Raw genomic sequence first — 27,520 nt, 5'->3', positions numbered from 1 at the left:
GATTTTCATGACAAAAATTTTCTTTTGAGCGATCGCAATGTGCGTAATAATCCAATTACCGAACAATGGTGTTGTTTTTCTTTAATCTAATCGATAGCAGTGCATTGATGTATAATACACTAGATGGGCCCAGACGTGTTATTTTGGTCGGAGATCTTGTCTTCACTAACTGAGGGGTGCGGGGGGTTTAACTACCGGGGAAGTTGGGTTTTTTTCCCTACGACGAGCGGTACCTACCTACCTACTAAGAGAAACTGTGCATGCGCCATGTATTTTGCATGCGCCAAAAGGGAGACAAGTATAACACGTGAGGGTGGATCTAGTATATTATACATCAATGATAGCAGTGTGTTAAATTACTGACTTTATTTTTTACTTTTAAGTCTAAGTGGTCAATTATAAAATTAATTAACATTTAATTTTAAATAAACTAAATACCCATCCGACTAGTATATAAAATGATCACACAAGTATATAAAATGAAATAGATAAAATCGAAAATACTTTTGTACATGGTCGAAATTACACTCGTTTGGGCTTAGCATTGTCGATCTCCTTTTCCTCGTGTGTTTGACGTTTGTTGAGTCTTAGGTTATCGTAGTCAAGATGGGAAAGGAGCGCCGAAAGCGGAGCGCTGCGCCCCGGGGAGGGCCTCTGCCCCCCAGAAAGACTGCAGAAGAACCCCCACCGCCAGGTCAAACCTCCATCGAAAGCATCAAACACCAACTGCAGGTATACAAGTGTTTGAGGTTAATTAGTACTTCCATCCGATATGACCGAGTTGATTATTGATATATTGATTGATTAGATGCCCAACTTGGAAGAGAAATTATGCGGCCTGCAAGCCATCGGAACGTATTTAGAGTCGGAAGAGCACGTCAAACTCTTAGTGGAAAATGGAATAGTGCGGATCGTCTTTCCACTCTTGGTCGATGAAAACTCTCAGGTTAGAAATACGACTGCCGGGACTTTGAGGAATTTTTCAACATTAAACTTGGACGCTTGTGAATATCTCATCGAACAGGATATCATGACTCCGTTGATTACATTCTTTAAGAAAGTATGTATGGTTTATTTATTTTTGTCTGTATTGCATCCGTATGTATCTTTAATAAGAACGTAATTCAAATTTCAGTATGCTGAAGATTGGATTCCACAACAAGTAAAAGGACATTTGGACGAAGATGGTGATACTTTCTTACAGAGCGTATATCTGTTGTGGAATCTTTGTGAAAGCTCCGGTAATTCAAATGCACATATTATATATTGAATTATATTTAATTTCCTTTTAATAAATATTATTTTTAATTTTTTGATATAGGGACATCTGTTAAATACGTAAATGAATCTCATATACTTCCGATCTTAATTAGATGCTTAAACCGAGAAGTTTTCGGTGACGAGATGGTGGTCGCTATAACTCATTGCCTTTTCGTCATCATTGAAGATAATCCAAACGCCGTATTAGAAATTAAAGAACTGTGTGAGAAACCGCTCAATGACTTGCTTTCTATGAATGATAAAACTCCTTCCGATACTCTCTTGAAAACTTTAGCTGTTGGTATTACTCTCAATATGAGATATCCGAATATTCTAACGGCGCCGCAAGACATAATAGAAAATGTAATGCAGATTCTGACGAACACAATGTCGGTAGATATACGGAGTTCTTGTCATAAAGTATCTAGTATATTACCGCTAGATAGTGATGATGACGAAGAAGACGTTGAAAAGTCTATTGTAGAAGTTCGAAAGGAAATTGAAAATCTTAAAAGTTTGATTGACGCTCAACAGACAGCTATTGAAATTATCACTAATATATGTTCGCCAGAAGGTTCGGATTTTATTTGATGAAAGTGTTATTTTCTTTTCATTTTGTGCTTTTACTAATGTTTATACGATATTTGTCGTTTCAGAGGAGACTATGGATATAGATGAGACTTCAGACGTTGATTCTGATATGGACGATGAAGATATATCGTGCAATGGAACTGAGGCTGTCTACGTTACGAATAAACTATCTTCAGATGTTACAAAATTGATTGTTCGTTTTAATTTCATCGAAAAAGTGTGGGAGAAGACATCCAATTTAGCCGACAATGTGACTCAACTTTTGAATGAATCTGATTTGGGAAAACATTTATTACATAGGTATTTATTTTTATTAATGAATTTCCACTAAAAGATAGAATTTAAGTCGATGAAATATTCTTAGCGATATGCGCTTAATTTTATGCATATAAGAATGCTTGAAGTGACATCTATCGATTTTAACTAAAAACTATTATAAAATCAACGTCGGTAAAACAGGATTTTCACTTACCATTTTCTTTTAAGTTTTAGCTTAAAGACTTGTATGTACTATATCTAGATTTACTTTCACTTTATTACGATTTAATAATGTATTTCATTTATATTTTTCAGATATTACTTGGTGCAATCGAGAGCTCTATTATGCACGAATAACTTCATTGAAAACTTACCAATCGAGAACTTAGGCGGACATCAAGCTTTGTATAAAGTGTGGATCGAAACCGGAAAATTAGTATTTAAGACGGCCGACAATGTTGACAATGTTGAAGTTTTAGAATCGGCAACGGCTGTGATGCGGGCTGCTCTGGATAAATTAAAATCAGACGTGCTGCAATCCAGTGGAGCAATAGATTTGTTCTGCGACATCTCAGTCAATGATCTATCAGTATGTTTCCATCAAATATATTCACCTTAATTGTATACATATATACAGTAAAACCTTGCTAAATCAAAATTCGGTATGAATCAAAATTTTGACCCCAAATAGTGATTCTCATATAAAATCCTACTTTTAATTCGTAACTCACATATGTTTATATGTACTCTTATTATTTATATTTTCCATTTCAGGACATTCTTAATGGGATAACTAGGTGTGATTGTGCAGAAATTAGAGTCAACCTTACAAGGATGCTTGGAAACTTAGTGTTGATATTGATTTCGAAATCATCGGGAAATTCTGGTGAGACGGAAGTCGTTATTGCTGATTTTTTATTAGATAGGCTGTTTAAGGAAAACGAGTGTTGGACACTGGCAGAGCTTTTAGATACTCTCATGGACGTTTTTGCCGAAGACGAAACTGATAGTTTAGCTTTGCGAATTAATCTGGTCGGAAAGTTAGAAGAAATCACTCCAGTCATTAAAAATAAGGTAGTCAACATTTATAAACACATTTATTGTAGTCAATATGTATGTGGTGTTTTAATATGTTTTGATTTTCAGGTGAGACAGCAGCGGAAAACTTTGGGAGATCACGGTGCCGTGGTAAGCACAGTTACTGCAAATTTACCACGTTTTATAAAATACAAGAGAAAAAGAATTGAACTGTTAAATAAATGAACTATATACAATATTTCTTTTAAATAAAAGAGCATTTAAATATATATAATTTAGTGTACTATACAAATTACTTTTTTATACAAATATTCAATACATACAATATTTTTAAATAAATTATTTATTATTCGTTTATATCATGTCTTCAGAATAAAAAGTTGACATGCTCATGATTTTGAAAAAAAAAATTACCACTCTAAATGAATGATATATATTTTTTTAAATTTCAATACGCAGAAATAAACATAACTGGCTGTTTATACAATTTTATTTTTAAAACGATTGAAACCGAAAAGTTCCTAATTTCAACCGATTGAGAACAAAATTATACAATATTTAGTATATGTACATATGTTATGGAATTAAAAATGGCACAGTTTATTCTTCTCGTAATTTTTTCCATATAATTTGTTAGAAGCTATGCATATTCAGAAATTTTAACGCATAATTTTCATATACACATGTAAATTGCTGAAGTATACAATTTCTATCAGCAGACATGTCACATTAGAGTTCTGATGAATCAATTACACTTTAATAGCTTGAGTTTTGGAGTCTAGAGTATAGTCTATCGTTTGTTAGCAGGTTTAAAAATGAGATCGATTGCTAGCTAGTAATTATTTACGTAGTTACTAGATAGGTAGTTAGTACTAAATAAATAATTACTTGTGATCGAGCTGCCAACTCGTAACTACATAAATAAACTCTCACTAGCAATCGATCTCATCTTTTTAAACCTGTTAGCAAACGATTGACTATACTCTACATAGAGCGGACTTTGTGTGTTGACTAATTAGAGGTTGACAATGAAATAAATTGAATTTAGAGGCTTGTTAATTTATATATTTAATTTTGACGGCATTAATATTATTATTATAGAAGTTAATATTAATTTTTTGGTAATATTTTAAAGGCACAAACTAGGTTTATCACAATTTTGTAATATACATACGTATTATAATATTGCAGTACTGACTGATACCTTTGGTTTTCGCGAAGGTAACCTTAATTGATCGACTGGATGATTGACACACGAAGCAGAGCATTCGCATAGAAATTTGTCTGCAAACAAATCTTTTGCAATTTATATGTTGTAGTTTTTCCCAGCGACTAGCAATTTGACTGCCAATTTAGCTTTTAATAACCCTTTGCCCGCGGCAATAAATATTGCGAACAAGCCCTGTATGCGGCACCTTTTTCGCGAATTTGGCAATCGAGTTTTCGACCTTAAATACAGATTTTAATATTCACTCAAGTAACCAGATATGTTAATTAACACAAAGTATTATTATAAACAATAAAATACATAATATATCTTGTAGTTTTGGATTAATTGTCAAATAATCATTCTTCATACAATTGAGACGTATCGTCGCCATTGTTCAACAGACGTGACGTCACATAAACGAGGTTTCAGTATAGTTTCACAAAAAACTAATTTTGACTGGTATATATTCATTTTAAGCAAATTGAATAGTTGGCATTCAACTCTCAGTAATATATTCAACCAATTTTGAACCTTAAAACAGTTGAAATAGGCGCATATAAGTCTCAAAATCCCGTGCAAAGTTCAGAAATTCTATGGAAGACAGCCGCGTTACAGACTTGTCGCGGGCAAACGGTTAACAACCTAATACAATTGAACTTTACCATTTTTCTTATAAATATAATATAAGTTCAATAAATAACGACGAATTATTTGTTGTTTTTTTTTCCAATTAGTATTCAAAATCGCATTTGTCAATAATTTTTTGTTCTACAAATTATTATCAGACGTGAAATAGAAAGATTGGTTTGTTTCAGTCTGCGACCCTATGAGAAGCGTACATATCTGCGACAAATCTCTTCGTAAATACACATATTAACCCTTTGAATGCTAACCAACGCCGATCGGCGTTTTGCCAACAAGTCTATGAGCCTGAAATACGCCTATCGGCGTTGTATTTCAAGTATGTAAGAAATAAACAAGAATACTACCCGCTAAGCCTTTCCAGGTTGCATTGAACATGGGTCGTGTAATCCGTGTCAATGTTTATAAATACCGGTTGACACTGGAACTTCTGAATTTATAACCATAGCAGAATTTCTCGATGGAAATCCCTAGCTGCTGAGTATTTTAAATTGTGAGCATTGCATTTTATCAACAATGAAGCAGATGGAAATAGTTTTAGAAAAATACATTCATTAATAGACTTCTTCTGCTTATTTTATAGGTTGTGGCTATTTGCAGGTACTATATGTGCAAATTATTGACTATTTGCAGGTACTATATCTGCGACAGGCGCAAAGCTTTCTGCGCATGCGCGTGAACTGTCACTGTCAGCGTGTTAACTGCTAAAATTTTGTTTTAAACCTCTTAAAATTTAGTTCGAACTCGTAAAGTGACGTGGAGTAAAAAATATAATCCAAATTAGTTAACATTATTAATTCAGTCAAGTCCAGCATACATTAAATGTAAGAAATTATAATCGGATTATAAGTTCACGCGCATGCGCAGAAGGCTTTGCGCCTGTCGCAAATATAGTACCTGCAAATAGCCACAACCTATTTTTATATTGTTGCAAGATATATTAGAGAGTCTAAACACACCTTTACAAAACTCGAAATCCTCGGCGGTAGTGATCTAGGGTTTGTTTGGATTAGCTGCAATTTTTATACCTGCTTTCTATTTGATTTCTAAATAATTCTAGTTGGAAAATATCAGTGTGGCAGACTTTCAACACAAAAGACATCACCACTCAAAGGGTTAATAAACTGATTGACTAAGCGGAATTGGAATAATATAAGAGCCAATTTCAAACAATTAGTTCACCTTTGATAAGTCAGCTGCGAGGGAAACATCCATTAAGAAATGCTTTGAAAAGCTCTAAGCTAAATTGTAAAACCTAATTAAAGACTAGTGGGCGTTGTTGGCGATGTCTGTGCAGAGTCTGTTGAGGTCGACTTGGAGTATGTTTTCGTTCTCCTCGGCTTCGGAATAGGATTCGGAGAGTTGGGTTCGATCTCCACGTTACTTTTCCTGTCGCCAATGTTGTCATAGTACAACTTCATGTCGGAGACTCGACGCTGCTTGGGCTCTTCTTCCTTAACTTTCGTCGTCTCATCCTCGTCGATGAACGTTATGGCCGAGTTTTCAATGTCGCGTATGACTTTGTCGAATTCGTGAAACTCTGTCATTTCCCAATCGTTTCGATTTTCAGCCTTGACCTTTTCCCCGAATATTGCACACCGGATCATTTGAGGCTCGTTGGAAATGTTATTGGAATTGTCGTCGACTTTATCGTTTCGATTTTCAGCTTCAACTTTTTCCCCCAATATTGCACACCCGATCATTTGAGGCTCGTTGGAAATGTCATTGGAATTGTCGTCGACTTTATCGTTCGACTCTTCTGTATGGACTTCTACGCTATTCTGCTTCTTATACGTGTTCAGGTCGACTTTCTTAAATACATCGTCGAATGATTCTTCGTCTTGGGTGGGGACTGCGCCGTTTACTTTCGGCACGACTTCAGTCACTTCTTCAGACTTTGCATAAATTGTACCGGCATTCGTTTTATATTTTGACACTTCAACTGTGGTTGTTGTAATCTGTAACACAAGTTCACCTTCTGTGGCAATTGATTTTTCAAACTTTTCAATTTCGCTTTCTTCTTTAACGACATTTAAATCAACTTCTTCACATTGCTTCTCAGACGAAGTTACTTCTTCAACTTTTGAATCGTTGTTTCCTTTTGGATCGTTGTTTTCTTTTGGATCGTTGTTTTTTATTGAATCGCCCTCCTCTTCTATATCATCTTTATCTTCAATTATTTTCAATTCAGTGTTGAAAAACGGATCGTTTATATCAATATCATCTTTTTTCGTCTCCATATCGTCAAGTAGCTTTCTACGAACACTCGTAGATGTATTGTTTGCAGTCAAAGAAGTGTCTGTTATCTAAAATTGATATTTTAATTAAAAAAATATATATATTAATGCACAGATTTCGCGTATTCAAACTTTGCAACTCACTGTAATATTTGGTATCGTCGATAACGGAGTACTGGTGTGAGGAATTGGTGGCAAAGGTGCCCTTCTTTTCTTCCTAGTGGACGCCCTTATTGAACCATTCGCAGAATCGTCGAACGGATTACTTTGCAAACTCGTATACGATCCACGATCAGCCTTCATTTCCAATAGTCCAGGAAGTGCAAAAGGACGACTGTCACGGTGAGAAGTAGGACTAGAAGATAAGCTCACTCTGAAAATGGTTCAAGTATAATACAGTTAGATCTGGTAAAAAGCATGTCATAAAAAAATCAACCCTAGATTTATTGAAGCAACTAAATGTAACCCTTTGTTGTCATGTAATTTTGAAGATTGCCAATTATAATACTACTTTTTATGGTAAATAATAGTTTTCCAAAAAATGATTTCGACCTCTAAATGGAGAACTACTACCCAGTGATTAGAAAAGTTATTCTTTTCGAGCTTGTGATATCGTCGACGACTCGCTCGGAACTCTTGGCCTAAACTGTAGACAACTATATACCGTCGTTTTGGCAGCCAATGGGCTAAACATACATGTATATATATATATATACATGTCTCCTCGTCAAACTGCTGGTTAGGTTTGGGGGTTTTGTGACTCCAAATCGATCGTTTCTCTATCAGACTTTGCCAATTTTATCTGATCATTGTTGAAACGGTTCCTGAAAATTGGTATTAGATCATTTCTTGTTGTCACAAAATTTATGTGTATAATTTGTAAAAATTATGCACAGTAATCTGAAATCTATAGATATCTCTATAGACATCTCTATACTTTCGTGTTTATTATATGTATAAAAATTGTAATAATAATTGTACACAAAAATCTAAAAACAATCCATATATGTCTCTATGATTATTATTTCTGTACTGATTAATTGTTATATGCTATGTATTCTGATTGTATTTCTGACCGTTATCGTACACTTGTCGCATTGGAGCGATCTGTAATGACGAGTGTATATTGATTGTAACAATAAAATAAAATAGATACCGTTCAAGTTTTTCAGTAGGTGATTCTACTTTATTCTCCAAATGACTGGTTCTTTCGTGAAAACGTGACCTCGGTAATGGAGTATAAAGCGTATCGAACTGCGGATGACTCGTCGAAGATTGTCTGTTTAATGTAGCCGAACCTGAAATCAAATCATAAACATTGCTTAATACGCTAATAAAAAGAAGACCGTCCTAAAATATAGTACATTGAGTGTAACATTACCATTATAAGTCTTTCTGTATTCTACGGGGCTGTTTTGGGCACTTATACAAGATAGTGGCGATTTGGGTGGTTCTTTCGCATCCTTTTTTCTGAATGATCTCAGCGACCTGCAAATAAATAAGTGTGTATTGTTCAACAGAGGTTCACAACAATTGTACAATGACTCCTCGACAATTGCCAAGACTAACGTTGCTATTGAAACACAATATTGGTTCGTTCCCAGACATTAATGGTTCAATTGGTAACCATGGATGCATTGTTATACACTTTGATAAACAGAAAAAATTAATCTAAAAAATATTTTTACTTTATCTATGTATGTGTATGCACGTAGTAACAATAGATGAAGTTTTGTGATCATGCGATTTGAACTCGAGATTTTGACTGATTCGAACTCAAAATCGATTACTGATCACGTTTTCATGATCTAGAAAAAATGTGTGTGTATTTTGGGGACTTTTTGAACACCGTTAGTCCTATCGAACTGAAACTTAGTATCGGTTACTGAAATTCTCATCGATACGATGTACATTTTTTTCAAATTTTTAAGTTGACCGGAAATGGTACCTCCCCTTATATGTAGGTGTCCTCTTTTAAGTTTTTGAATCCAATTATCTCCCAAGCTGCTAATTGAATCGGACTGAAAATTGTGTACATGTAATAGAAATTATAAATTGTATACCCCAATATTTTTTAAATGTTTTCTCCTAACCCGGAAGTAGTACTTTTACTCTAGAGAATCGAGGTTTTTTATGTTTTTCTCAGAAACCTTTTAGTTTATTGAATTGAAATTTCATATCAAGAAGTTTAAGCTTAATACCAAGTTATGTATAAAATTTGATAAGCATCCGTCAACCGGAAGTTACAGTTTACTTTTGTTCGATTTTTCTTCCACTATTTTTTCGACCCCTTAAACATGTGTGCTCTTCACGAAAAAATTCAAGTATAATTCTTGTATCAATTTGATGAATATATATTAAAATCACTACATTTAATAAACCAGAAGTGGGATCTTTTCATCTTAGAAAAGTCAAAAATGTTGTGACCACGATTAATTCCACACCCCTGAACGTATCAATCAAAAAATGTATATTTGTATTTTTTATGTACTAACTTAGACTTGGTAAGGTTTCGGACAAAATTCTTAAACCGGAAGTAGTATTTTTTTTTAAACAATATTTCATTATTTTATTTCGACCTTTTAAATTATTTATATTTTCTTGGTATTTAACGTGTGTAATAATTATAGTGATTTTAAGTAATAAAACAATTTTGAAAAACAACCGGAAGTAGAACTTTTGTCTTGTGTACATAAGTTCCTCTATATTTGCGCTCAATTTGTATCGAAAATGCTCTCATAACTGATGTGTGTGAACGTGTATGTTTGTTCAATTATCGAATTTTGTTTTGTGACCTTCTTACATTCCTCAAATACATAGATTAAGTCATGGGTTGGTCACATCCCAATTTTTTTGTTTATATACATACATCCAAAATGTTAATAACTATTTTGGTTTGATTTCGATTTAGACAGACAGGAAATCGAAATACACGTAGAACTAGAATAATCACAAGTTACTTATCAAATATTTAATTTTTAGTAAATTAGTTCAAATAACTATTAGTACTAGCAATTTTAGAACAAATATCAATTTACATTTATATACAGGAAACTGTTTAAAAGTGTCTGGATACACTGATTCAGGGATGAAGATTGGGGCGAGGTATTTAAATACATATATCAACAGGTAAGAATGTAAAAATTGGTTTAAATCAACGGTACGGTTTAGAATTGTAAAAGGAATCAACAAACAGATTCTGCTTCGTATATGTACATATGTAGATAATGCCACTTATAGATAAAATGGCTTTTAAAACTAGGTACCTATACAGATATTATTATTATAAGATAAACTATGGCAATGAATAAAAATAGCTTAGTTGGCTATTCAGGTCAACATGCATATTCTGGATTGAAATATTACATTAATTTAACGTCGACCATTTGAATGACACTAATCTAAACCAATCTCTAATATCCTTTATTTATTTTTCTGTAGATCTATCCAGACACATCTGAGGAGTCTATCATTACATTAAGCACTTTATGAAACATCTTTAAATATGTTATTTTTGCCTTAATTGTGCCAACTATTATGAGATCAATAAATAGTTCATGGTTTTTAACTCTCAATGATAAAACCTTATTTCAACTGCATGCTTTTTAAAAATGAGCTACCATAGATGTAGAATAACCTAGATATGCCATTACATACAAATTTCGTTGGAGATCTTGTCGCCACTAACTGAGGGGTGCGGGGGGTTTAACTAGCGGGGAAGTGGTGAAAAAAAAGAAAGGCACGCAGCGGTCGGCAGTGGTCAGCAACCAGTTTATGTACATATGTACATGCACTGAAGTTTTATTTTATTTGTAACTTTATTTTATTGGACACTCCGCGTGACAGTAAACCAAACTAATAAAGCCATATTAAGAAAAAAAAATTAGCTATACCTACACACTATATTAAACTACAAAAATAAAACGATCATTACAATATTTAAACATTAGTAACTTCCACAAGGACCAATTTTAAAGCTGACACTTAAATATTTAGTTCATTGTATGTAGTTTTAAACTTAATGTCGATTTCTGAATTTCCTTCAGTGCCAACAAGATATACGCGTGCATTTAGTGACACCTGTGGCAGAGGTTGTCGACCGCTGTTCCATCAGTACATAAATCGCGCCGATATTTCATTATATGTTAAAATACTACCATAATTGAAGACATTATATATTAATTCTTACTTATGATATGTGATGCCATCCGCCTTTTTATGTTTTCTTGAGTTATTGTAACACAATTTCACTGAACACGTTGGCAATTTCGAAAAATGCCAATCAACCTACCTACTTAGAATCTAACTAGCTACTGAGAGAGAGTGTGCATGATCTGTACTTTTTTTGTGTGTGCATGGTCCAACAGGGTGATCGGCTTAGAGCGTCAGGGCGTATCTATGGTATTCTATATCTATGTGAGCTACAGTCTGGTGATCGTTTAGTATGCATATATATTTGATTCCAGACAATACAGTTTGACCTTGTATCCGTCTATACTTGCAAACTTGGTATGCACTTTACCTAGTAATCTTGCATGCAATCAAAATACTTAACAGCATTCTTCTGTGAAGAAGTTTTGAACCAAAATCTTTTTTATTATAAAAATCAATGTCGTTGTACTGATTTCGTACTGGAAGTGTCGGTTTTTAAACACACATGATACGTTTTTAATATCATTTGAGTGATCCATGTACAAATGTGAAAGCGGTTATTGCTTTACCCACACATCACCCATTTTGTGTCCAAATTTATTGTAGACCGCCCACGATCCACACACATTCTAACGTGTTACAATAAATCTCTTATAATACCCAGCTGCTGAGGAACAATTGCGAAAAAAATGCAACAGAACAGTTTGAACAGATGGAAACTGCCGCAATATTTCATAGTATGGCTAAACGTTCAATTTGTGTCAATTGATGCTTCGATTACAGAACATTGGTATGTTTAGTTTCAGATTTACGTTTGTGATCCTCTTGCCGGAAGACATTGTGGACGAAACAGCGAGTCCACCCTCGCACAATTACTACCAACAGTGTATTAATAATTCTCTTGTCGGATTTGATCGTATTAATTTTAGCACGGCCAAGGTTTACGCATTGTCTGTCTCTCCCACGATCTTATATTTGATTGATTAATATATCAAGTATTGGAGTCGGAACAAGGTTTGAGGAGTCAATAACTCTTTATATCAATGAACCATTTTTTATGCTACTGTAACGTATACTAAAAAGAGCCGCCGGTTAAGTGCAATCGGATTAAGCCGAGGCGCATCCCTGACACTGTGCGACCGTTATAATTGGTTTCAATGATTATCTTTAGACTAAGTGCATGTATGTAGGCTAAACAATGGCTACTGAATTGGCCGCTATTGGTCCCTTCTCAGAAGTGACCGATACCGTGAGACTGAGTGTCGTGGGAATACATATCCGAGTACGTGACCATAACAATAGGTAAACAAAGCGGGCGTCGAAGATGCCTCGAGTGACCTACCCGTTATAAGGCGGTACTTAGGCGATATCAAGACATTCTGGACGGAGCACTGCCAGTGCGTGTATCTCCTTAATCACCAATAAATGCTGTGACACGACTTTGGCCTTTTACTTGGATCCTCCACACACCCACTACACGCAACACTACTATATAATATAAATTACCGACTCGTAAATAAATATAACTCGTATAAATAACCGACGGTAGAGTAAAAAGTGAATTGGTGTCATATTATAAGTCCATTATTTTAACACGTAAAACTTAATTTCACCATTTTATTGTAAGAAATGAACTCTTGAAGATTATGATACTGAAATTAACGCAATGTTTTGAGGAAATGGTGGTGATGAAACTGATGATAAATAATGAAACTGATAGTGATGGTGCTTAGACAATTATATTGGTTTGAGATGTAAGTTATAATTTAAGTTTTTTATGACTTATAGTGGAAAATATTAATGAATTGTGGTTTTAGAAACACCTCAAGAGAACCTCTACTTAAGCAAATTACCTATGCATAAATTTAGATTACAGTCTCAAAAATGAACATTTAATGAATAATGAAATCGAAAGAGTCCATCTTTAAAGAGTTCCTTTAAAATATGGTTGTGGCTATTTGCAGGTCTATGCGCAGAAGGCTTTGCGCCTGTCGCAGATATAGTACCTGCAAATAGCCAATAATTCACAGATATAGTACTTGCAAATAGCCAATAATGCACAGATATAGTACCTGCAAATAGCCAATAATTCACAGATATAGTACCTGCAAATAGCCACAACCTTAAAATATTTCAACTTCTATATCTAGTATGTATTTGCACGAATATCCAACATTTATTGTATTATTGAAATTGGTTCACCGATCAAAAAGCTACTAACATTTGGCCCAGCCTGTATCATAAGTGTTTTGGAATTCTCCTTTTACAGAAGTCCAAAAATATACATTTCTCATTCCAACAGTGTCGTCATTGTTTATTTACTTATATATGTAGATTATAAATTTTGAAATACAATACGAATATTCTATTAATTGTTCGTATTCATTATCTAAACATAAATATTGGGTGATACTTTGATAGTTTTATCAGAATGTGTAATAATTTAATATTTACATTTTTTTTATTCTACATACACATTGTTGGTGGAATTTAGATTTTTTTTTTATATTCCTCGTATTGACATTTTAAATCTTCAAAATGAATTATTTCATTACATCTCGCTTAGTAATGTCTGATAAGGAAAATGACCTTAAAAACATAATTCATTTAGCATTAGTCTGTTTTATTAATCAAAATCCTCTTTACGTTTGTGCACACAATTTTTAGTAATACTGCAATAAAGATCATGGGTTCTTAACTGTTACAGTTCAACCGAGCTTGTAACAATAATTGAAAAAAGAAACTACTAAGTATAGGGAAAGTATTCAAGCTCTGTTCGGGTTAAAATTTGTCTATAATAAACCCATTTAAGGGCTGTTCATACCTATCCAGCACGACCCGAATCCTGCAAGTATCCTGCAAGTACGGACAGTATTCTTTAGTACATTCTATATGGACGCGCATGAATGCGTAAATGCGCATGCGCGAATGGAGTATGAATACGTCCATATAATGTACCAAAGAATACTATCCGCACTTGCAGGACACCTGCAGGATACGGGTCGTGCTGGATAGGTACGAACAGACCTTTAGACGGATTTCACCTAAATTAATCCTATAATAAATGATCGCAAAAGCTTGAAATTAAAGATTATAAAAGTTATAGCCTCATTTAAAATAGCTCTAATATAATATTTCGAACTATGGACACATGGCTGATTTCAAACAGTTGAGACTCGATAAATTGGACCCACGTGAAGCATTAAAAATAAACCCTAATTTGGTCAGAATTTTGTTACAATTCGCCATAACTGTATGGTGATGAGGTGTAGCATTACGATGATGACAGTATGACCGTGATGTATTATATGACGAAATGTTAATTATCGATCGATCGAAACCGCTCAGGTATGTTGTCATGCTTGAAACATCACATATGGGTGCTGCCTAGAAAATTATCTGTATTCAAATAACACAACAAACAGTTACTCAAAGTATTGACGTTGCTTGATTATCTGTTTATAATATATTTATGTATGTATGTAGTTCTTGAACTTAAGGTGCATCATCAGTGGGTCACGATTAGGGTTACCATATCTGTCAGACTTGATAGAAGTACGCATGTACTTCATTACTATATACATATGTACTAAAACTTGTGGACACGATTTTGTTTCAAACATTACATTACGACATATATAATCTATAATTGATATTTATAGCTATATTAGACCTGCTTCGGAGCTATTAATTAAGATTACATGTTCACATCAAATGACGTTTAACAAACATATCAAATGTTTCGATGCGGTGCAAACGATCGACAAGCGCCAGATAGACTGAAGCACATATTAACGACACGTGTACCTTATGCGTGCGCACTGCTCGCACTTACACTAAGAGAAATCTACCCGAAGTCCCGACATACACCTACCCTGTATACGTACTGTGCTTCTGATACTTTATTTCCGAATTTTGCCTTATTAAACTCGCCAGAAAGATCCAACTCAATTTTAATAATTGCATCTGTGCACATCGAAAGGTTACTCGTCATCTGATGTGCAATCTATCATTCGTCAAGTCGAGAATTGCGTTTAAAGCAGCCATCCAGTTAATCTGCGGTGCAGTCTGTCTGGCGCTTGTCGATCGTTTGTACCAAACCCCAAATGTTTATCGGATCCTAACCCGCGACAGCTGCCGAAACAGGCTTTCTATAGTTGTCAATCGACGTCATTCAAGTTCAATTTGTTTTCTAAAAAAAAACAGCTTTAATCCTTTGAGTGCTAGCCAATGCCGATCGGCGTTTTGCTGACAAGTTCATGGGCCTGCGAAACGCCGATAATAGGCGTAGAATATTGAGTATGTACAAAGTAAACAAGAATACTGCCTGCTAAGCCTTTAAATATAGAATTGAAAAAAAAAACGCATTGAATATGGGTCGTGTAATCCATGTCATTCATTTGTTACCGTTTATAAAAACCCCTTTACACAGGAATTTCTGAATTTATAACCATAGCAGAATTACACAATGTAAATCACTAACTGCTGAGTATTTTAGATTGTGGCTTGGTATTTAGATTGTGAGCTAAATTACATTTTAACAACAATGAAGAAGATGGAACTAGTTTTGGAAAAATACATTCATTGATTGACTTATTTTGTTTATTTTATATTGTTGCAAGATATATTAGAGAGTCTAAACACACATTTACAAAACTCGAAATCCTCGGCAGTAGTTATCTAGGGTTTGTTTGGATTAGCTGCAATTTTTATAGCTTTCTATTGAATTTCTAAATGATTCTAGTTGGAAATGTTGGCGAAATTTTCAGTGTGGCGGGCTTTCGACAGTAAAGACGCCAGCACTCAAAGGGTTAAAAGTGGGTATTTACGGAAAGATTTCCCGAAGGAAAAGTCTGGTTACGACATTGTCGAAACTAAAGATGCTATGATTTTGTTTCTAAGAATATCGAATTGGCATAATATTTACAAAAACAAAAATAAAGGTACCGATCACTACAACTAGGATCACCCTACCATTTGAATTCATCTACGTGAATATTCACCATAAGTGCAGTTATATCATGAAAAGTCAAAATTTCAATACAGTAGCAAACCAGGATGCTGAAAACATTAACCACAAACCAATGAATGTATGTAAGTCATAAGAGGATTCTGATGAACGAGTCACTCGTCATCATTCAGAATGATCCTTCTAGCTAGATCATCCATCTAATTTTATCAGTGCATTTGCATAAAAAAATCGGCTCTTCCAAAAATATGGTAATTGGATTATTAGTCACACCACGATCGCCCAAAAGACAATTTTTGCCATGAAAATCGCGAATAGGGAATATTTGGCACTCGAGTTCTCGTTAGTATTGTTGCGTAGGGGTGGGTGAGGATCCAAGTAAAAGGCCAAAGTCGTTTCACAGCATTTATTGATGATTATGGAGATACACGCACTGGCAGTGCTCCGTCCAGAATGTCTTGATATCGCCTAAGTACCGCCTTATATCGGGTCGGTCGCTCAAGGCATCCGGTTACTTCCCTATTGTTTAGGCATGTACCCGGATATGTATTCCCGACACCAAGTCCCACGGTATCGGTTCTGAGAACTCTACCGAAATGAGACCGCTACCCCCGCTAAGTGCATTCGGGGGAGATAATCCTCGAAACCAATTATAACGGTCACACAGTTTCTGGGATGCTACCAAACCAATTATAATCCGATTGCACTTACTCGGCCAAAACCGAGTGTACGTAACAGTATGATGAACTTTTCGACTGCCAGACTTTTGGGCAAGCGCTTTGTGACCAATAATCACCGAACCCAAAAATACATGTACATTTTTCCTGAAAAAATGAATTTATTGTCAATATGTACTTTGACTTTTTACTACCTATATTTACAAAACATTGGAAGAGGCACAGATGGTAGCCCTGATTTCTAAGAATCGTAGCTCGTAAATACATAAATCTGTATGTTCATTAACTGTCACCTTGAAGTGTATTTATCAACATTTGAAATGTTATTGTTTGTACTATATAATAATTAGTGCAAACGAGTAATAATATTTAAAAAATAAATAGTTTCACCTTTCCTCACCTTTCAAAAGATTAATTTATAATGAAAATGGTTGACAAATTGTAAGCCTTATGTTGGGTTTGCGTTTTTTTTTCTTATGCAAATGTCGGTGATGTCAGTGTTTTGATTGTTGCTCATGCTTTGCAGATGACGTTCACAATTTGGCATCTTTTCTCCTACATATATTGCACCGAGTACAACGTGTGACACGCTCGTTTCTCGAGAAAGTTGCTTATTTTCGTACATCTTTTGACATCGTCAATGTTGACAGTATACATAATGTGGAACGTGAAGCTGAAAACAGCGAATGGAAAACTAGTGGCACTTTGATAATTCAAAAACTTCTTTGATTACATACATATAAATATGTAAGTCACGGATGGATGCATTTAATTTCGTGGTCCGCAGGTTTTGACGACTAAAAATTCGCAATGGTTAATATGTGCATTTTATACGCCATATTGAATTCAGATATTTTATATACAGTAGCGTCGCTAGGCTCGTGCGGGGAGTGCGGTCTGCACCGAGTGACACCAAATTGTTCAAATTGCAAAACGTTAATTCGACATATTCGTTGTATGACAATTTCTGTATATATACAGCTTTATGTATATATACAGCTACCGCGAAATACGTCTGGTGCAGCTATATAGCCAGCAGCATAGCTCGGTCGTTAAGCTTCTGTTTAGCATCGAGAGGTGCCGGGTTCGATCCCTGGGTCCGGGCCTCGAATGAAAATGAATTTTTCAAAGTATGCTGTTGGTTAGACCTGGATTTGTGACTTCAGGTTGATCGTTTCCTATCAGAGTTTGCCAATTTTCTCTGATTTCATTTTTGAAACGGTTCCCGGAAAAAAAATTGGCTAAAAATCCCTCCTTTATGATATGTCACCTATAATTTGTTATTAATTAATGTGCAATAAATAAGTTTGTGTACAAATTAATAGATGTCTCATTGATTTGCGAGTTTTACAGTGTCTCGTAATTCAGTGATTTATATAAAAATGCTGAATTGTAATTTGTAAAATTTGTAATTGGCCAGGAAAGCGCATTGGGGTTTGCCTGTAAGGCGTTCTTGGTATAATAAAATATACATAGCATCAAATAGACATGAGTCATACTTGGCTTTTTGAATTCCTGATAAATCAGTGTATGTACTTATAGGTAAGAAGGTAAACTGTTCAGTGTTCAATGAGACGGAGACACAATCCAGAAATAACGTGTGAACTTAGCTTCTATTTTGGCGCTTCTCTCTCGTGGGTATTAACAATTAACACATATTAATAATTATTAAAAAATATTTTTTAGGTGACACCACCCAAAGCGAAGCCACTGTTATATATGTATGATATTTTTCTTTTTTTTTTTTTTCCAAAACCAGACGTTGATGTATCAACGGGCGCAACACTAGTGTATGTATCCTTAATTAAGTGACAAGCATCCTAACCTAGCCGCCCTGAAGTAGACTTTATACGAACAATGCACATTTACATTGACTTTGTTCCTTTTATAACTAAAACGTAGATTTAGTTATCCAATCTTTTTACACTTTTAGAAGGTGCGATCTAATCCTAATGCGCGCAAATGAAACAAAGCCACTTGACGCCATTATTGTCGCTAACAATGAAACAAACTACAAATAATAAATAAATTCAATCTGCACTTTGAGCACAGCGCAACATTCGTTAGCAGCACATTCATTGCAAAAGCAACACGTCACAACTTTTTCAAATTTGCTTTTTTTTACTGTTTTGGTTCACTGTGTTGTTAAGAGTTGTCAAAACGTCAAATCGATATTAAACACATTTTTATTAATACGAATCGAACGGGGCAAAGGCCCAAATAGTAGACCTTGTGACGTCACTGGCGATACTTTAAAGTGTCAAAATTGTCTCAAATATGTTTAAAATGATCTAAATTGCAAGTGATTAATAGCAAAAAGCAGATTACGATTGACGTATTATGTATTTAGCTTCAAATTGAACCGTGCCCACTCCATATTAGTACACTTGGCTCAGCCTAGCACAGGTTCAGCACAGACAAAACGTCTAACGACAGAAAGTCTACGACAAAATGATCACGCGACTATATGGTGACGGACAAAATGTTTACGCGTATTTTTCGTAGCCATTTAGTTATGTTATCAATTTGTCGTAGACGTTGTGTCGTTAGAAGTTTTGTCCGCAGACGTTTTGTTACGACCGGACTTCGGCGGCCAGGATGCTTTTACCCACAAAAAAATGATTCACTATTGTTAATTACTATTGTCAACCTTTTTTTTGCTCTCTTGCTTTGAACGACAATAGTAACTGACAATATAGAACCATTTTCTGTGGGTAAAGGCATCCTGACCGCAGAAGTCTGATTATGACACCCTAGCACAAGCAACTAGAAATTATACACGATGCAGGACAGGCAGGGGAGTAAATAATATTAAATGATGATTAACAAGATGCCACACAAGTTAAGCCGTTTTGACGTTTCGACAGTTGTGGGGGGGAGGCGACTTAAATGAGTAGATTGCACGCGAATATGTTTGCATTGACACTTCGCCTTAACTGACGACTTATCAAAAGTTATTAAACTAGAAATGCTTCTTTTTTCATAATGATGAACTTGGCCTTGATGAACACTGTTAATTGAAATCTAATGTATAATTTCGAAAGAGATTTTGTATGTGAGGTTTGGGTGGTAGAAAGAGGATCCAGATTCCTTTTTCAGTTTCGGATCTGGATTCCTGTTTCAGTTCCAGATGCCGATTCTTTTTTCAGTACTGGATCCCGATTCCTTTTTCAGTTCCAGACCCCGATTTATTTTGCAGTTCCGGATCCGGATTCCTTTTTCAGTTCCGGATTAAGATTATTTTTTCGGTTCTGATTCTCTTATATATATAAAAAAAAAACTATTCTTTGTGTGTGTGTAATTACATAGTTTCTGATTAGCTGTCGTTAAATATTACTTTTTTCGGTTTAGCGGTTTTTATTACAAATACCGTGCGAAGCCTGGTAAAACCACTAGTATATTATATTTTAAAATTGTGTGTATAAGTATCTATGTATGTTTATTTGAAAATACAACACAAATCGATCGGAAATCATATCAAATTCTATACTTAGTTTCAGTTTTGTTGGCAGAACGCAAACTCTATATCCCGACTCATATTGGTTAAAACTTCTTTGCTGACCAATACGAATCGTGTATTTTTCTTCCCACTGGCAATTCAACTGAAATTGAGTATAGACAAAACTATATATGTATTACATATATTTTTGAAGTTATATACATCACAATTGCAAAAAAGAAAAGCGTGTCAATGCCGCAAATTGTACCAGTACTGCCAACGGTAACAAAATCGAACATTGGACGATCGAACTTTGTAAACCATGCGTTTAACTTTAACATTGGTTCTTTTCAATGTGATCCACGTTGGATTGTTTTAGCTTAAGAGTTTGCGTTGATTGATCGCACTCCATTACATGGAATGACGTACATTTGCGTATTCCGCGCACGTTCGTGCTGGCGCGCAAAGTTAACACAGTAAAGGCAGCCGCGCCGTGTCGTGTCGACGTTAATTGTTGACCAGCAAACAGTTCGATTGATACAAGCAGTTGACAATTGACGTTAATTCACACAGACCAGATCACATCACATATTGACATACGCACCAATTCACATGAAACGGTGCAACACAAACGCTAAACAATTGCATCATTTTCCCCTTTAAAGGTACTTAATTGCCCATTTAAACCAATTATCCCCCATTTTTAATTGAAACTTAGTGTTACAACGGCTTAAGTCAATATACATACTTCAAAAAGGATCCAATACGAATAACGAATACACTTATCAGTCGATGTATACGTAAAGTGACCATACGTCCCGTTTTGAACGGGACCGCCTCGTTTTTAGGTAGCCTGTCCCGTTGTCCCCAAGCACAGCTTCGGGACGTCGAAATGTCCCGTTTTCAAAAACCCGAATTCGATACCCGACTATAGATTCCTATATTCATTTTGAACAGGAAATTGACAGATTTTGAGACATCGACCGAACAACACCAAGATATAGAAAAATCGCGCGATTTAAAAAACACATATATCACCGAATCTCGAGCCAATCAACATTTTTTATTACCAGATTCATGATTACTGGGCATACATCTATAAGAAAAGTCATATCTCGCCTCTGAGCCATTTTTCGTATCGAACAGTGTTATTGAATACATTTTATGCCTGCCCGGAACTTTTCACAGATGAACAAGTTGTGGACGACCGAAAAAACGCAATTGCAAGTCGCAGTTTTTAAAGCGATGCTGTTAATTAAAATCAATTTTAAAAACTGTCACATAGCCCTATATGCAGATGATACAGCTTGCTTCACAAGTAGCAAAAAACCAGACACTATTCTTAAAAATCTTGAATTTGCAATTAAAACAATGACTGAACACTTCACTAAGTGGAAAATTCAAATTAATCAAACCAAAACAGACGCCATATTCTTTAGTGTTAGAAAACATAAGCCAAGTTCAGATCTGAAAATCCCCTCTGGAGAAAGTCTGAAATGGCAGTCAGTAATAAAATATTTAGGAGTAACGTTTGATAAAAGAATGAGATGGGCACCTCACATTGAGGCAGCGAAATGCAAGGCGATGCGGGGTATATCCTCAATATATCCAATATTTAATCGCCATAGTTCTTTATCAACGCTAAATAAAATAAAATTATATAGCGCGCTCATATTACCATTCTTAACCTATGCTTCACCTGTATGGAATAACGCCTCGAATACTAACCTTTCCAAGCTCCAAGTAATACAAAATAAATCCCTTAAAATAATTTATAATACACCCATATATACTAACCTGAAAAAACTGCATGCTATATATAATATTCCGTTTGTTACAGACATTACTAACAAACTAACCAGTAGATTCTATGAAAGAATCACTAATAACCATACTAACACACTTGTGAAGAGTCTCGGTGATTACAACAAAATGTCTATACCCTTCAGGTACAAACACAGATTACCTAAACACAATCTGCTTTAGGTCATCGACTTTAGATAGTCTTTAATTAATATTATGTATTAGATGTGTTATGAACATTTATAAGGATTGTAAATAGGTTTTTGAGCTCTTTTTCCTATTATGCTTTAGATTAACATTAGAATAATATAATACTGTGATTACTAACCAAATTAAATTAAAATTGTAAAATAGAAAATGATCAGTAGATCAGTAGCTATTAAAATAGATATAAGATGTATTGTGAACATAATTTCGTAATAATAAAAAGCATTTAAAAATCAATTTTAAGAAATCCTGCCAAAGAATTTCATTCTTATTTAAAAGCAAACCCAGTAATACTTAAGAAAATTTGTTCATCAGAAAAATATAAAACAACATAATTTTTCTATGTTTATATTATTCATTCCTGTTCTTTTTATTAATAAATAAAAACTATGAAAAATACGAATACACACATACTATTACGTACAAATTGGTAGATGTCCCGTTTTGCGGACAAAAATAAATGGTCACATTATGTATACGTGAGATTTTATATTGAATAGAATATTATAGAATTGATATTAAATAGAATGACATACATATGTAGAATATATTTGGGCGACGCCTGGTATATTCCCCAGCTTAAAACAATGCGATTCATAAATTTTGCGATGTTTAATTCATCGCAGAATGCAAAAACAGAAAAGACAATGCTTGACCCCTTCAAAGCGATCTTACACGCTTTAACCTTTCAGATATAACGTGTACACCATCGTTATAAATAGTGCATGATTTATGCACATTTCACAGAAACAGCTATAATCATTATTTTAATTGGATTATATACATAGTGTAACATGTATTTTTTTTTTTCCACCAGACTGTGATGGGTTAAGATATCAATATTTGAATGCAAACGTTCTGCTTTATGTCTTTCCAGTTATGTGTGTACATATATATGTAATAGTTGTTTGTATTAGCAGTCGCATATGGCTTTTCAGAGCTGAGCTAATGCGTCTATTTCAGCCACTGGTCTGCACTCTTTTCTGTTTTTCTTTCATTTGCATTGATCAGGTGCTGTCAACCTTACTAGCGTTTCGTTTCAGCATTAATAAATTACACAGTTTTTATTTGAAAAAGAACAAAACAAAAAGTACCGAGGGCGAGCGCGCTTATCGATTGATTTGATTGCGATAATAAATATTATATTTAGCTCAAACAGCTCAAGCATTGGTTTTGTTTTATTGATATGTCGCTTATGTAACTGGAAACATATTCTGTGTGTAATCGATGAATCTAAAAGAACTTTACGCTTTTTGGCTGCTTGTATTTACCATCTTTCCCCTAAAATACGACCTGCCCTGAAGAGTGTTCAATATAAAAAGTCTCTCAGAGCGAAATAACACAGAAAGGAACGCGGCACATGGTTTTTTTTTTTAGATACTTTTAAACATGCGAAAAAAATGTGGCATGCCTTGCACATATTCATGGCACGCCCAGCACACACCGTTCCAAAATCACTCCCTGGAGTGTTTACGGTAAAATTGTATCCTTGCTTGACAGTGATTGATAACGGTATATCCCATATTTGAAGAAATTTAGGAGAGCTCTAACAGTGGGGAGCCAAGCACGCGACGTGCCGTTCTTCTCTGTATGATTTCGCCCTTATATTACTGAGCATTTGTTATGTCCATGATGATGATCTTGTTCAGCATTATCTGATGGCAATGTATTAATTGGAAATAATTTTAAAGATTGTAACGCTTAACCCAGTCTTTTACTTAACCCTTTAAATGCTGACCAAAACCGATCGGCGTTTTGATGACAAATCCGTGGGCCTGTAAAACGCCGATAGGCGTTGTGAATTTGACATGTATAAGAGAATACTACCTGCTAAGCCTTTAAAGTTAGCATTGAAAAAAATGCATTGAACATGGGTCGTGTGATCCGTGTCATTCATTTGACAACGTTTATAAAGACTCGCTTACACCGGATTTTCTGAATTTATTATCCATGTCAACGTTTATGAACACCGGTTTACACCGGAATTTCTGAATTTATAACCATTTCAACCAGAATTTCCCGATGGAAATCCGTAACTGCTGAGTATTTTAGATTGTAACTTGGAATTTAGATTTTTAGCATTACATTTTAACAACAATGAAGAAGATGGAACTAGTTTTGGAAAAATACATTCATTGATTGACTTATTTTGTTTATTTTATATTGTAGCAAGATATATTAGAGAGTCTAAACACACATTTACAAAACTCGAAATCCTCGGCGGTAGTTATCTAGGGTTTGTTTAGATTAGCTGCAATTTTTATACTTGCTTTCTTTTGAATTTCTAAATAATTCTAGTTGGAAATGTTGGCGAAATTTTCAGCGTGACGGGCTTTCATCAGAAAAGACGTCAGCACCCAAAGGGTTAATGAATGGAAAACTATATAAAGCACAATTTATTTATTGCTTTTATATCACGTATAGCTGAAGTACCCAAATTCACTCGAGTATGACATTTTTTTATTTGGGTCATTTGAATAATTTCCTACATATATGGAAATTATTCAAAATTTTACGCATGCTTTATTTCGCCCAACTGTGATTATAATTCAGTTGAATACGTTCAATCAACTAAACGAAACGGGCTGTTCCGATACATCCATAAATTATATCTAATATTTTTGACTCGTTTTATATCCGCCTTTTAGTTTGCGGCGCCTGCGTGCGTCGCACACATATCCTCAACATCTTACACACAATTCCTGCAACTGAACATTTGCACATTGCACGTTAGACTTGAAACAATTAAACGCAAACTTTCTATCCGCGCGGAAAATCGATTCCGGATCATTGGAACCGGCATCGAAAAGCATGAGTTGCGTTTTAAAATGAACACGCTTTTATAATACAATACGTGTCACACAATCAACACACACACACACACACGTGTTTAACATGCCACATATGTATTCCTATAAATAACGCAATTTTAACAACACCGTTGCAATGCCTACCAGGTATTTCTGAAGTCTTTGAAAGAATTGAAGCTGAAACTGTTGCTGCGGCTTTTCTTGCGACCAATGGTCCAAAAGCGCATCTTGCTGTGATTGTCGTCATCCCGAAACGGGTTCAGATGCTCTGGATAGTCGTAGATGGAAGACGTGGTCTTCCTCGTCGTCGGGAGAGCCATGCCACACTCGAAGAACTAAACACACACACACCCACAACGGTGGTTCTGCTACTTGGTAGTTTCACGCCGATATCACTCGCATATCTTATCTATTTGCTGTTTAATTTCAGTTTGCGCAAAAATTCGGGTCTAGGTGTTGAATCAACTGATGGTAAGAAACGATGCCGACGGACGCCAGGCGTCGACTGAATCATTACCATTGAGACGGCAGTTGCTGTTCTGTTCTAATGATGTAATCAGTACTGCTATTCGCCGGCTGACTGTTATTCTGATAACGCCAAAACCATATGCTTGGATTATCACAAGTGCGACTCCTTAACCCGCTTTTGTCGATTGAAACAAAGACCCACAGTTGGGTGAGTCATTTAGCGAACTTCTGAAGGTTCCGGAAACCCGTTTTCACAAATACCACACGTACTACGTTTTAGAATGATTTGAAATGGAATATTATTATTCACATATTCATTTATTACCCCCTGTTTCTATTCAGCTTTAATCTATGTATAATTACATATGGTATACCTACTATCTCAAGACACCCGAACATCGGGCTTGGAGCCAGTGACGTAACTACTATGACGCGGGGGTATGCGGTGCATGCGAGCCCTTAGGGCCGGGCCGCACCGTGCGACTTGCGAGCGACTTGGTTGAGGGCGACCAGACCAATGCATGCAGGTAGACGGGACATGCTACATCCGTCAACTTGTTTGTCGCACACATTTCCATACATTTTTTCATGTCGCGCAACTAGTCGGCCGACAAAGTTGCACGGTGCGGCCCGGCCCTTAGGGTCGGGAGGATCTCCAAATATAAATTCATATTATATGGTTCGGTGATTACTAAAGAGCGGACCCAGAGCGCGCTGTCCATTGTTCACATGTTTTAGCTTAAGGTTTGCCGAACCTTTTTTACAAAGCATTTACAATAATGGAGCAATAGATCTATGCCCAGTAAACACGAATCGTTTCCATTCTCCCATTATGAATTCCATCGATTGAAAAACTCATTGCTAACCCTTTCCAAAAGTTTTGGTATAGTCTCGATACTATTGCCGAAACTTTCTTTACTATTCTTTTTTTTTTGTATTTAACCGATTCCACTGTTCGACACGAAAAATGGTTCAGAGACGAGGTATGATTTTCTAATAGATCTATGCCCAGTAAACACGAATCTGGTAATAAAAAAATGTTGATTGGCTCGAGATTCGGAGATATGTGTTTTTTAAATCGCGCGATTTTTCTATATCTTGGTGTTGTTCGGTCGATGTCTCAAAATCTGTCAATTTCCCGTTCAAAATGAATATTGGAATATATAGTCGGGTATTTTATATTTCATTTGTAGTACTTTTCAGCTTTCAAATCTCTCTAAGTAGTCGTCCAGTTCAAATCAAAAGTCAAAAGTACGTATTTTCACTTGGGATTTTTTCCCACTGTTAATACTATTTTATATCGAGTATTTTCTATTGAAACATGTTCATTGGGAAAGTATTCTGGCCACACTATTTTTTGTTTTCTTTAAAAGGGTTAATTGGAAGCAGTGCCGGTTTTAGGGGGGGGGGGGGGTTAGGTCGGGCGGCGCCCGAGGGTGCCAAATAAGTTAGGGCGCCAAACGATCCGCCAAAAGCGCTTTAAAATTTCAAATTAGAGCGTTAAAAGCCATTAAAAATTTTAGATTAGAGCGCCAAAGGCGAAAGTTCTTTCTAAGGGTGTTTAGAAAAAATTTCCCGAGGGCGCCATCGGGTGTAAGGCCAGCACTGATTGGAAGTGTGCTGAATTTTAAATCGCCAGCTAAAAACTCGTACTATTAGTTACACGAATCTTAATTGAATTAATAGGGATAATATATTAAATTGTCTTTATATAAGAATTAAATAAAATTCCACTTCCAGTCACGAGAAAACTGGTTGA

General features: G+C 35.3%; 2 protein-coding genes across 4 annotated transcripts; one reads left to right on the top strand and one right to left on the bottom strand.

Moving 5' to 3' along the window:
• The first annotated feature begins 524 nt into the window (after nt 1-524).
• LOC143913467 (HEAT repeat-containing protein 3) lies at nt 525-3,627 on the top strand. Its single transcript, XM_077433289.1, has 8 exons — nt 525-732; nt 809-1,060; nt 1,136-1,241; nt 1,322-1,834; nt 1,917-2,151; nt 2,425-2,698; nt 2,884-3,183; nt 3,256-3,627. Exons 1-8 carry the CDS (start codon nt 607-609, stop codon nt 3,370-3,372), a joined length of 1,923 nt encoding a protein of 640 aa, XP_077289415.1. The 5' UTR covers nt 525-606; the 3' UTR covers nt 3,373-3,627.
• LOC143913468 (uncharacterized) lies at nt 3,410-26,137 on the bottom strand. Of its 3 annotated transcripts, none has more exons than XM_077433290.1 (6): nt 25,438-26,137; nt 8,618-8,724; nt 8,393-8,534; nt 7,381-7,609; nt 5,914-7,305; nt 3,410-5,622 (listed from the first exon to the last, which is right to left on the bottom strand). In XM_077433290.1, exons 1-5 carry the CDS (start codon nt 25,611-25,613, stop codon nt 6,259-6,261), a joined length of 1,701 nt encoding a protein of 566 aa, XP_077289416.1. In that variant the 5' UTR covers nt 25,614-26,137; the 3' UTR covers nt 3,410-5,622; nt 5,914-6,258. The 3 variants fall into 3 exon arrangements, with proteins under 3 accessions (XP_077289416.1, XP_077289417.1, XP_077289418.1); XM_077433291.1 differs by having other exon boundaries at nt 4,199-5,635; nt 5,932-7,305; XM_077433292.1 differs by having other exon boundaries at nt 4,224-5,635.
• Nucleotides 26,138-27,520: the final 1,383 nt, after the last annotated feature.

Source organism: Arctopsyche grandis, chromosome 6 (genome assembly GCF_051622035.1).
Source record: "Arctopsyche grandis isolate Sample6627 chromosome 6, ASM5162203v2, whole genome shotgun sequence".
Classification (NCBI taxonomy): Eukaryota; Metazoa; Arthropoda; class Insecta; order Trichoptera; family Hydropsychidae; genus Arctopsyche; species Arctopsyche grandis.
Note: the sequence above shows the minus strand (reverse complement) of the source record. Positions and strands in the feature narration are given on the sequence as shown.

Coding starts and splice junctions, on each gene's coding strand:
- LOC143913467 (XM_077433289.1), top strand. CDS start 607: ATGGGAAAGGAGCGCCGAAAGCGGAGCGCTGCGCCCCGGGGAGGGCCT. Junction 1,835..1,916: donor TAATATATGTTCGCCAGAAG/GTTCGGATTTTA, acceptor TTGTCGTTTCAG/AGGAGACTATGGATATAGAT. Junction 2,699..2,883: donor TCTCAGTCAATGATCTATCA/GTATGTTTCCAT, acceptor TTTCCATTTCAG/GACATTCTTAATGGGATAAC.
- LOC143913468 (XM_077433290.1), bottom strand. CDS start 25,613: ATGGCTCTCCCGACGACGAGGAAGACCACGTCTTCCATCTACGACTAT. Junction 8,535..8,617: donor ATACAGAAAGACTTATAATG/GTAATGTTACAC, acceptor ATTTGATTTCAG/GTTCGGCTACATTAAACAGA. Junction 7,610..8,392: donor CCTACTGAAAAACTTGAACG/GTATCTATTTTA, acceptor AACCATTTTCAG/AGTGAGCTTATCTTCTAGTC.